The sequence below is a fragment of the Pleurodeles waltl genome, chromosome 3_1 (assembly GCF_031143425.1).
Source record: "Pleurodeles waltl isolate 20211129_DDA chromosome 3_1, aPleWal1.hap1.20221129, whole genome shotgun sequence".
Lineage (NCBI taxonomy): Eukaryota > Metazoa > Chordata > Amphibia > Caudata > Salamandridae > Pleurodeles > Pleurodeles waltl.
The window spans coordinates 1,910,929,303-1,910,941,906 of NC_090440.1; the positions used below are offsets into that span (position 1 = coordinate 1,910,929,303).

The following is a 12,604-nucleotide window of genomic DNA, read 5'->3' on the forward strand; positions in this document are numbered from 1 at the left end:
CCACATTTAGAAAAAAGATGTTTCAGAAATCTACAGTTTTCTAAATGTGGATATCCTAAAAATCTGGCATAGACCCGGCTCTCCAGGACCGACTTTGCAGAACCCTGAATTAGTGCAGCAGGTACTATGGCAACTAGGCCCAGGCAGAGACCTGAGTGGTATTTCGAAAAACATCCATGATATTCACTTCCTTCCGTGCACTATGCCCAAAACACATAGGCAACGCTACTGCATATGAATTCAATAATCAGGATTTTAAATTGGAACTTTGACTCCTGGCACAAGCATACATTCTACCATACTCCTATTAGCACAGTTCATTGATTCTCGTCCATGGCCTGATGTTCCAAAGGGCCGATGAATGCACATTGTTTCTGCCTTGGGTCAGTAGACTTACCACTTGGGTTGCAGGGTTTATAGCAGGTATTTTATCCTACAATTGACAGTCAAACTTTGCAGGTTTTACTGCCTTATTTCTAGACTTAACGCTCAATTTTGAAAGCTGGAGGGTTATTTTACTGTCACAATTTGTAAAATATGCAGCAGTATTACAAATAGAAACTGGGTGCTTGCAAACAATGGTGTTATTTATAATGTTCTACCAAACGTTTACAAGGCCACAAAGATGCGAGAGCCTCGCTCGAGGTCTACAGGAGAAGGTCCCACACTTACAAGTGAAAGATTAAGGACGGAAGTCCAACAGTAATGGTTTCTAATGCCGACTACCGGCATTGGAATAGGTTTCCTTTAAGGCGCTTGGCATTTCCTTGGGCATATTTCAGGGAAGGCTCAGATTCACCGCTTTAGACATGCAGTCAATGCAATTAATTTCTGACCTTTTCATTTTCTGTCAGGTGCCCTGGGCATGGGAAAGTTTACTAGATAGCTGTACTGGAATTCATTTCTGTTGAAGCTAGAGCCACGGTTTAAAGCTCTGACCAACAGCACAGGTGGCTACTCTGCAGCTGCATGGCTGTTCCCTACAAACAAGTGCACCACCCAGGATGGTAACGCAGGCCTCTGCAGCCTTATTAACATGGGGGCCCCAACCTCCAAGAGGCCAATAATTAGCAGGGGACTCAGGGGAGACCCCGGGTCACAGTCTGCCACTTGACTCTACAGGAATATGGAATTCCTATTGCCCGACGCCCGGGACATATTGTTTGGGGTCAAGGGCAACAAGTTTTCATGTTTATTTTGTCCTTGGGACAAGTAGACCCAACCCCTTACTGCACAAACCCTTTTGCTGCCAGTGCACAGGGAAGAGAATTGTCTGCAGTTGAGGTAATGTGTGTGTCCATAGTTAATGCTGTTCTAACTTGTGTTTATGATTCATTAATGGAAAGACTTAATTGTTAAGTTGAGCGCTGCAAATAAACGTTTTAAGGTCACGCTGTATTAATGACAGTGGTTCCAGTAAAAAATAAAAAAATTGAAAAAGCGTACACATGTTTGAAAAGTTTAATAATTTGAGGCTAAGGATAATGATTCCAGAATTCTCTCTGAGTAGATGCAAATATTTGCAGAAGCTTGTAAGCAAGAGTGATTATTCTTTGCTTTCAAAATAAAATGTTCAGAAAAAAAAATACAAGTAAGAAAAAACGTTTTGCTACTATGAAATTTTAGGTGCTATTTCTTTAAAGCCTCATTTAAGAAAATGTGTTGATGGATGCATCCTAATGGAAAATCAGTGTAACTATTTTCAACAAGGTTATGGGGAGGATTAAAATAAACAGGCACTGGCAAAGCCAACCGATCCAATATTTTTTTGAGAGTCTTTTGGTTTCGTCAATACATGTCTTGGTTTGACATGACTTTTGTAACACTTTGTTGTTGTGAGGGCTGCCTGGCCCTCACCATTGTAACAAAAAAGATTTTGGTCTCATAAAGCACACATTGCCACCAGTGGTGTAATAAAGGCCCCACAGCCCCCCTTGAGGGGGGCCCCCTCAGCACAGCACCTGCCCTGAGTGAGTCTGGATAAGGGGGACCCTCCCTGTTCTTTGCAGGGAGCTCCCCTCCAACTCTGGTACACTACTGATTGCCACAGTAATTACTTGCACTGAGCAAATATACCTTGTGTGCCAATATGCTCCTTGTGGAAGAGCACAATGCGATCACTCAAAGTAAAGCCAGCTGACAGAGAGAGAAATAGATGTTTAATAAAAACAAAATGTCTTTAACGCCAGACCTAATTAGGGTCTCAATTCTTAAAGAAAGTCACAAGTGCACCCATGGTATATGTCTTTGAATTAGTGGCTTTCATGAATTCACAAGAACTTACAGAAGTTGACCATGAAATCGTATTGCTAGAAAATATTTGTGAACTTTATTTTAACACAAACAAATATGCATCTGTAGATTTGCTCATGAAAATCTGTTGAGCGTTTACAAGTTCACTTTCCCTCCAACCACTTTCTTCCCAACCCTGAAATAACTTCTACTTCTGTCGTTGTCAGGAGTAAATTTCCAACCTTTATCATTACGGGAAAAGATTAGGGAAGAGCTGGTGAAAATCATTAAAACATGCAACTTAGTAGGTTTACAGACTCAAAGGTGTTCCAGCCTTGGAACTATTGCTTACTGCATCCTCCAGCCCCGGTATGTAGATCTGCGGAAAGGTGGCAAAATAAGGAAATTGCTATACTAGGGATTGAAATTGTAAGTATTCAAGACTTGCTATAGTAGTAGCTCTGGCATAACCAGAGAGGCTATTATCAGAGCTCACACATAATGAGATAGCTGCCATAATTTGTTGTCACATTACATGGCACCAAAGGGACAAGTAGATTTTTTAACAGGACAAGTAGATATTTCTTTCAGAGCTAATAGCATATTTAAGCTTTTAAGAATTCATTACTTATTTTGAGGATGCAATGTTCTTTTATTATATGCCATGGGCCTTTGAAACAGTGTCACCTCATATCAAATTTATGCCCTAATCCGATACCTTGGTAGCCTTCACGTGGTCATCCTCTTGACCCAGACATGGCATTACCGGTTGTCACTCTTTGGCATCACTACCATACGTTTTGATAGTATCTTACATTGCACATCCACTGGGGTGTTTCTTTTCCCTGAGCCTTAAATTCATTTTACAGTAACAGTCCAATTTTTCTTGCAGTAATTGGTTTAAACCTCTCCCTCCAATAATTCTCAACAACGCTTCAAATGGGTCATCCTTTTGGCCTTGTGCAAAGCTTTGTTATCTTTTCTACAGGATGGTGCTATGCAAATATCACACACACAGACACGTTGTGCTGCAGTTCAATGTCACAAAATTAAGGAGGATTTCAACGAAGCAGTAGGTTTGCCACAGTCTGTTAATCCAGGTACAATTTGGTGTTGAGCCATGTGGGTCCAGCCTCTATCTGGGACTAGAGAGATGCAGCGTTTCGCCCTTTTCTCCTTCGTCATTGGCCTACTGTTTTACCTATGCCACACCTGTTTGCAGGTTTGGGACACAATTAGTCATAAAAGGGGCCTTGCCTTCAGTTTCTTTGTTTAAGACTTTGCTTTAAATTATGGATTTTAAGCCAGAATGGAACCAAATGGTGTTTTTGCTTTTTTTAACATGCTAGTCAAATGAACCCGACCCAATGGGTGGGTATTTACGCCTCGTGACCAGAATCTGCCAGCTTGCAGATATGAAGGTGAGTCTGAGGTTTTCCTAACAAAGTGTTTTTGTGGCGAAGGGCATGGGAATGTGAATAGCCAGGTCTATAGAGAGATCTTTAACTCTCCCTAATGCAGGCTGTCTAGGGCCAAGGTTAAAATGATTATGGAGCTTACAGGAAGGCAAGTGGACTGCAGAATCGTTGAGCACCTTTGGAGATGGCCGCTGAAAAATAAAAAGCTGCTTGGCTAGCTCGAGTTAACCACCACCTGAAACTGTGAGCGTTGCTAGCAGGTACTAAGAGTAGAATGGCACTATCAGAAAGACAGCACTGCCAAACAGTGTTACTCAGCTGCAGGGAGCCCAAGCACTGCTAGCAGTAATCTAGCAGTGACAGGACGAGGCCGCCGACAGTAAAAGTGGTTAGCAGTGGCTAAGATTAGGTTACTCAGTCCATCCATCACTTTTTTGTATTCTTGGTGAAGGATGCTAGCACATGACATACAGACCTATCCTGGAGGTTGACTTTGCTAGACTACACACTGCTCAAAGTTAGTCCTCTGTGCCCACCACTGGCAGGAGAAGGAGGTACAGCATTTTCTACAACAATCTTACTACATACCAGCAAATAATTACTGAACAGTGACTACTCACAGTAATTTGCTCCTCCAATTACTTATGTCACAGAGTTTTTTCATTAAACATACACCATAGTGCATACCATTTGGAATATGGAGCATATGCATGATTTTCTTTTGCAGTGCGCAGTATTGATGAACCGAGTTTTATTTCATGATTTGAAATCCCAGGGAGAGCCCATAGCTGGGTGTGCAGTGGAGTGTTTCGATTACTCTTCAGCACTGATATAACCTCTCCAAGCCTGGAACTTTTACAATTTTCAGTTTTACATTTTCTTCTTTACTTGCGTATATTTTAATCATCTGCTATTTCACTTTTAAGCACCAACTATTAGGGTAGGGCATCAGTGCAACCTCACAGTGCGTGGTTTTAGGATCAGGATGGGTTTCCAGTCAAGATGGACACAAATGGAAGTAGAATACCAGGGGTACCTTCAGGTTGTCCTTGGGACATGGTCAGTTTCAGCCTCACACAGTGTTGGGTGGGTATAGTCAGCCCATTCATCTGAGCAGGGAGAGTAGGCATCTTCAATTGGATATGAATCATGGATTCAAGTTGCTCACATTGGGGGAAGGAGGCGATGCCCAGGGGCATTGCTTGGTTAGCAAGATTAAGGGGTGAGAGTTTTCAGAATTTTCCTATCATGCTGACATATAATGGTAACATACATTATACGACAAGCAGGGTACATCGAAAAGCTGCGCCCTTGGCTACGCTTCTTATCCCAACTGCAGCAAGGCATCCACAGTATCTGACACACAAAGACTATTCTTCATCAGCTTGCATGTGAAGGATCCACTCAGTACACTTAGACAGGGCACCCACTCAGCAACTGGTCGCAAATGGCAGAGCCGCAGAGCAGTAACACCGTACACCAAGCTTGATACAGCATGTCACACAGCACTGTGGGAAAAGTGATTCAAGTCACCCCCAATGGACCTTTCAGAAGGTGTAAACATGGGTAGATATCAGTTAAGATAAACTGTTCTTAGGCTCACCATGAGCAAAAGTTATTAATGTCAAGATACTTAAGATGCCTTGAGACAGAGAATATCTTTGCATACCGGATGCTAATAAACCACACCTTTGATGATGGTCACACCCTCATAACGGTATCATGCAATTGTCAACTATGTGTTAATGTCGGTTGGGGTAAAGTGGGTGATGAGTTGTGGGATGACTTTGACAAACTACTACACCATTTAAGGACAGGTGCTTCATGGTTTCTTTAGGAGTTCAGGAACTAGGAGTGATACCTTACCAAGTGCAATTCAACATACATTCCAGTAAGGAAACAGTGGAGCAGAACCTTGAGCGAAGACAATGGTTTAACAACATTAGCCTCTCTTTCATTTTGAATATAAGCAACAGCATTGCATTTGTGTACAAGAAAAAAAAAACAGCTCCAGTGGGGATGATCTGTGCTGTCAGTGCAGGCACATCACCATGCTGATACCAAAGGAAACATCAACGTTGTGAGCACGCCCTCCACACACACATCCTCCCCATGATCCGTGAGCTAAGTGATAAGTTTCGCTCTCCAAACACAGCATGACGCATAGCTGATCTACTTTCGGAGGACAGATCAATGTCACCCACCACACCTTGATATTCCAGTTGCCAAGGCTCCTTGAGCTATGGTCACTGTACACAACAGTAGCATTTGAATGAATGCATGATGGCAGCAACTGTGCTTGGCAATAAGTATGGAAGTTAGGTCAGTTAAGGTACAGGTAAATGTGGGGGGCCTCGGGCCGACAATTACCACCCGAGGCTTGGCAGAGCTACAGAACGATCCAAAGGACTTTGGTGCAAAAAGCAACCACCACACCTAGCCTAAAGGGGCTTTAAGACAATACCCCGGGAGTCCTTATTGCAGGGCCCCAGGAAGAAAGCAATGGCACCCCGTTATTCCCAAGGTCAGTTGTAAGCCTGAGCAGCTGGGGGCCTGCCTGGTACTGCTATCCCTCTGGGCGTGAGTTAATTTTCCCTGGACGATGGGGTCCAGATATGGGGTAAAACCCCAAAAGGTTCAACACCAGATGTTGTGTACTCCTGGTCTGCATTGGCTTATCAGACGGGATGACAGCTTAGGTCATATCATCACTGGTTGCCATTGGATCGCCCGTAGCTTAACCCATTAATGTACCAAATATACCTGCAACATAACTTTCTCCAAACTAATTGGTGTTGTCTGTCATTTCTTTGTGTACTTCTCTCTTGCATGTATCTGTTCAGTGCAATTTAGTGTGTGGGCCTGGCTATGGGGATATCTATGCTATGAATATTGTGTTCTTCAGCTCTACAATGCCTTTACTCCTGAGGTCAAACTGAGCATCGGAGATAGTCACAGTCAATAATACTGGCACTATAGGCTGATTAATAATATCAAAAGTTGAGTTGTATACCATGCTTGAAAATAGAAACACAATGGGTCTGTGGATTTTAAACTCAAAATACAGTATTTCTGTGACAATGCAGCTTGTCATACTAAAGGAAGAATGTTTGTGGAAAGTTATGATTTTTTTTTTTATTAGGAGTACTAGACTTAAATTATTCTGTTGAAATTGGACTTGCTGAAATTACACTTTGTTGTGACAACACATGGTTATTGTTTCTGATAATGTAATTAAATATACTTTGGTCATAATCTTCACTAGTGCAACCGTTACAAGATGAAGGCGGTATCTGGGCAGACTACATATTTATTTAGAATTGTGTATGGAAATACAAATGCACAGCACTGGAGCAGTATGAACTATAATACTTAGGAAAGGATGTTTAACACTTCAGGGATGTGGAATTCCTATGCCCTACGCCGGGATATCTTGTTTGGGGTCAAGGGCAACAAGTTTTTATGTTTACTTTGTCCTTGAGACAAGTAGGCCCAACCCTCTGCAGCACAAACCCTTTGGTTGCCTGTTTACAGAGAGTGGAACTCTCTGCAGTTGAGGTAATGTGTTTCCAAAAGATAATGCTGTTCGAACTTGTATTTATTGTTCATTATTTGAAAGCCTTCATTATTAGGGTGAGTGCTGTAAATAAATGTTTTAAGGTCACACTTCACTACTGACGTTGGTTCCAGTACAAAAAAACAAAAAACATGTATACACATGTTTGAAAAGTTTAGGCTATGAGGCTAAGTATAATGCTCCTAGAATGCTCTCTGATTAGATGCAAATGAAGTGTCATTTAGTAAAATGTTTTGATGCATGCTAGTATTTCCCAAAAATATTTCTAATGTAAAATCAGTGTAACCATTTTCAACACGATTATGGGAAGCATGAAAATAAACAAACACTGACAAAGCCAACTGATCTGACATATTTTTATAAGTCTTTTAGTTTCATCAATGCGTGTCTTGTTTTGACATGGCTTTTGTAACACTTTATTGTTGTGGGAGCTACCAGGCCCTCAACATTGTAACAAACACTGGCAAAAAAAAAAAAAAACGTTTTTGAACTCTTAAAGCACACGTTGCCACCAGTGGCATAACAAAGGCCCCGCAGCCGCCCTCCAGGGGGCCCCTTCAGCACAGCACCTGCCCTGAGTCAGTCTGGATAGGGGGCTCCTCCATGTTCTTTGCAAAGGGGCACCCTCCCGTTTCGTTACGTCACTGATTGCCACTGTAGTTCCTGACACTGAACAAAATTACTTTGTGTGCCAATATGCTCCTTGTGGAAGAGCAGAATGCAATCACTCACAGTAAAGCCGGCCAAAAGAGAGAGAAATAGAAGTTTAATAAAAACAAAATGTCTTTGTTAACACCAGACCTAATTAGGGACCAAGACCCACATGTAGGTAGCTTTTTGCATGTCGGAAACAGCGACTTTCGCTGTGTTCGACGTGCAAAAAGCACATTGCGATGCACAAACCCAGTTTTGCAATTCAGTAACCTGGTTACCGAATCGCAAAACGGGTTTGCGACTCGCAATTAGGAAGGGGTGTTCCCTTCCTAATTGCAACTTGCAGTGCAATGTAGGATTGTTCTGCGAATGCGGGCGCAAACCAATCGCAGTTTGTACCCATTTCAAATTGGTGCTAACACTTTCGCAAGTTGTGAATGTCACTGTAAACATTTTTTCAGAGTAGGCAGTGGTCCTACGGACCACTGCTTGCTCTGAAAAAATGAAAAGAAAACGTTTCATTTTTCGTTTTTGTAATGCATCTCGTTTTCCTTTAAGGAAAACGGGCTGCATTAAAAAAAAAAAAAAAAACGGCTTTATTGAAAAGCAGTCACAGACATGGTGGTCTGATGTCTCCAGCAGGCCACCATCCCTGTGAGGGCCGCCATTCGCAAGGGGGTCGCAAATTGCGACCCACCTCATGATTATTCATGAGGTGGGCATTTGCGAAGCCCTTGCGAATGTAGGATGGTGTCAGGGACACCATCCTACATTCGGATTCGCGACTCGCAAATTGCGACTCGCTCTGACTCACAATTTGCGGGTCGCAAATCTGAACCTACCTACATGTGGCCCCAGATTCTTAAAGAAAGTCACAAAAGTGCACCCATGGTATATGTCGTACCCCTATAAAATATTTGTGAACTGTATTTTAGCATGGGTAAATACGCATGTGTAGATTTGCTCATGTGAAAATCTATTGAGCATTTGCAAGTTCATTTTCCCTCCAGCCACTTTCTTCCCAACCCTGGAAGAAGTTCTAATTCTGCCATTGTCAGGAGTAAATGTCCAACCTTTCTTATTATGGGAAAATATTAGAGAGAAGCTGGTGAAAATCTTTAAAACATGCAGGTTAGTAGGTTTGCAGACTCAAAGGCATTCCAGCCCTGGAACTATTGCTTACTGCTTCCTCCAGCCCCAGTATTCAGATCTGCAGAAAGGTGGCAAGATAAGGACATTGCTACAGTAGGGATTGAAACTGCAAGTATTCAAGCCCTACTATGGTAGTAGCCCTGGCATAATCAGAGAGGTTATTATCAGAGCTCTTACATAATGAGATTGCTGCCATAATTTGTCGCCACACTACATGGCACCAAAGGGACAAGTAGATCATTTTACAGGACAAGTAGATTTGAGAAGCAACCTGTCCCCTGGACAAGTAGATATTTTAATAAATTCCACACCCCTGCACTTGTTTTAAAATGACATGGATGCTCCACGGTCTGATCAATTCGGTACGGAGGCTTACGCATCCTCTGTTGCTAGCACAGGTACACTGTGTCTGGGTTTACGCAGCCCAAAGGTAACACTGTGAGCGTGCAGCATCATTAGCCGGCATCTAGGCGCTGCTCCACCGGAAACATAGAAGCTGCGGTTTGTGTCCCCAGATCGTGGCTCTGATAGAGAAAAGGAATTAAACTAAGCATGTGTGGCAAGTTGCTCGCCCCATCACAGATGCACAGTTAATTCCCGACGTCAGAGGGTTACTCGTGAGTCACAATGCAGGGAACCCATGCGTGCTTCTCCAGGACAAACCCACCTCAGAGTGCATATGGCTGTAGTCAGGTGGAGCATGGAGCTTCAAGCAGAGTTTGGTGGTTCGGGAAGCTTTGAGGTCTACAGTGGTGGCCAGCTGTCCAAAATAATGAGACGTGACCTATTTTCAGTTGTGATTTGAGTTTATAAATAAAAACGGTAGATCAGACTAATAGTGATAAAAAAAGTGTCTCATACTTTTGAGATCTGGCCTTCTGGATAACAGCGCCGGGTATTCGCAGACTGCGAGTACCCGGCGCTGTTAACCAGAAGGCCAGATCTCAAAAAGTCGCAGATTTGTAATACAGTGTATTTCAAGACACACATTTGCACTACTGTTTTCCAGTAATCCGGGATGTTGCAGTTGTATACTGGGGCCTCGGGGGGGGGATGAGGAGGAACGAGGAGTTCCCCCCTGGGGTTTTTGGGGGAGGTGGCACGACCAGCGACGCGGTTGGGCGTCCGGGGTGCCAGTTAAAGGGGGGTGGATACTTTATTTAACCGGACATTTTGTGAGTCCGGCCACCATTTTGATAAAGGTGACCTGGTGGCTGGGACGTTAGTCTTGGGCTCCGCGTTTGCTTTTCCCTCCCTCCCTCCCTATTCTTAAGTTGGGTTTGTTGGAACGGATGTCCTTTGTGGGGTAGGTTGTCGCTTGGGACAGGTGCGGGCCGCGGCGGGGACAGCTGCAGGGCAGCTATTTAAAGCTCGGGTGGAAGACGGAGTTGGCAGGGCAATTCAGGTATTAGGACGGGAAGGAGTATTAATTAGACAGGCAGGAGACTGCTCATTAGCGGACAGGTTCAAAGAAGCGGATGGAACGGAGAAAAGAAAGGAGACAAGAGGAAGGAGGAGACAGGACGAGAATAAGGGGGGGAGGGATCAGCGTAGGGGGGGGGCGGACAGGTGAATTGATGTCTAGTGAGGTTTTAGTTTTGTAAGGCAAAGGCCAGGTGGGGTAGGGTTAAGGGCACCTGTTCCAATAAAGCGGCCTTTTACACACACGATGAACGCGTGTTGGTCTGGTCACTCTCTCCCAATGTGGTATTCGGACGTTCTATTCATCTTTAAAAACCACTATGTTTTTTGAGGAACTTTTTGGCGACAACCATCTTCAAAGGTGCCTCTAACTCTCGAAGAAATGCTACAGAGGACTCGTATACAATTTATGTCTGACAGTACAATGTCTGCCAATTCCTCACCTTCGCCAGAGCTCCCATATCAGTGACTCAACTATGTGCGTCTTCATAGCACCCAAGTCCAAGTATATGGCTCTGTTGTGTACATTGTCAATATAAATACTATGCATTAAAACTGTTGGTGTTTTGCTGCTTCTTACATGTGTGGAGCACCGCACGTGTGGTCAATGATCTGTGTTATCCAGCACAACCACTGTAAATTGCCAAGTACACATCGAATGAAACACAAATAAACACTCAGCTGAAACACAAACATCTACTCTTGCTTCGGGAAGGGAGAATAGGAAGAGTGTGTGTGCAGCTCAGGCCCGTCCTATCAAGAGATCCAGAATGTATACCTGTTCTACTGTCTTGCCACCCTTAGACAGCTGTGAAGTAACACCATACCACAAGCTGTCATCATCAAATAGTGTTTGATTTACTCCACCAGCTGGTCTATACTCCCCTTCACGGGCTCTTATGTAAGGACATCCTAGTTCTTACAATAAAATATTAAATTTGTCAGCAAGTAACGGAGTACACCGCAAAAATAAAGCTCCTACCGGATGTCACGCTGTAAGGCACCCATTACCAGGGGATAATGCTGAAAAACACTGGGCAGCAAGCGACAACGTTTAGTACATTCACACACGGAAAATATAACTGCACAGTACATGACGGTCGATGGCATTATGAATCACCCAAGTTGCACAGATAAAGCTACAGGTTAACCTGGCAGCAGCTGATCTGCTGATAGCACAGGGCACCAAAAGTCTGCGAGACGAAGGTACAACATACGAGGCAGCCACAAAAACAGTATAAGACACCAAAATAAACGCGACAAAAGACCTGCGAGGTCCGTGGAAGAAGCTGATCAATAGAACACCAGGACAAGGAGATGCCTTGGTTTCTGCGTTAGTTATTTGGGCTAGTTTGGGGGGTGGGGCTTTACAAAGTCAACCCCCTGAAGTTAGGGGGGGGGGGGGGCAAATTTGCCAACCGGGGTTGGTGTTCGGGTTATATTAAATTGTTTTGGTCTAGAAAGGAGGCGGAGCAGTGCTGACTGCTGGACTTAACAGCGCTACTTCCCCCAGGAGTAGGTAGTCAATGATTCTTTCCTTCTATACTTTTATTGAAAGTTCTGATCCGGTCCACATGGGTACCCGTGAGTGCCGCCTCGGTCGTCTTACCTTGCTGTGACGACCCCAAACATTTGGAATAGAAACACCAGCAACAACTCTGCGCTGGTCTTCGAGGAGCTCCGCCTGCCGTCAGCCCGCATCCCAGCTCGTACAGCCCGGGTAGCGCCACGTGACCGGAGATCCGCTTCAGTCAGGTGACCCGGTCGTGGACATCGAGGAAGGACTGCGGATGAGAGACAGGTGCGGTATGACTGCGGTACCGCTGTCCCAGCAAGGCCACCTCAGTTCAGAGAACGAGCCTTAAGAGCAGCAGGCTTCGCAGTGATGGGCTTGCCCTTCACAAGTAACTAGAGCAGAAGTTAAAAAAACTTTTTTTGCTCTCAGCACCCCCAACCCCATCACGGCAAAACCCGGGGGCTTTTTTGTCATTTCAGGGAGGCTTTTCTTTAGCTCTTAAATCTTCTGCGACACTGCACCCATGGGCGTAGGAAGTGTGGGGGACGCGGGGGATGTATCCCCCCCAGATTTTGGAGGGCGGGGGACACGGGGGACGAAGTTGGGGGGGACAAAATAATTTCCCCTCACATC

General features: G+C 44.2%; 1 protein-coding gene across 2 annotated transcripts in view; it reads right to left on the reverse strand.

Annotated features, from left to right (window-relative positions):
- Positions 1–12,205, reverse strand: part of NAGPA (N-acetylglucosamine-1-phosphodiester alpha-N-acetylglucosaminidase) — a 131,395-nt gene extending 119,190 nt beyond the window's left edge. The window contains exon 1 of one of the 2 annotated variants that reach the window (XM_069226097.1): positions 12,065–12,205. In XM_069226097.1, the coding sequence (XP_069082198.1) occupies positions 12,065–12,156 (92 nt within the window). In that variant the 5' untranslated portion in view covers positions 12,157–12,205. The remainder of the gene's footprint in view (positions 1–12,064) is intronic. The other variant, XM_069226096.1, reaches the window with a different exon arrangement.
- Positions 12,206–12,604: the final 399 nt, after the last annotated feature.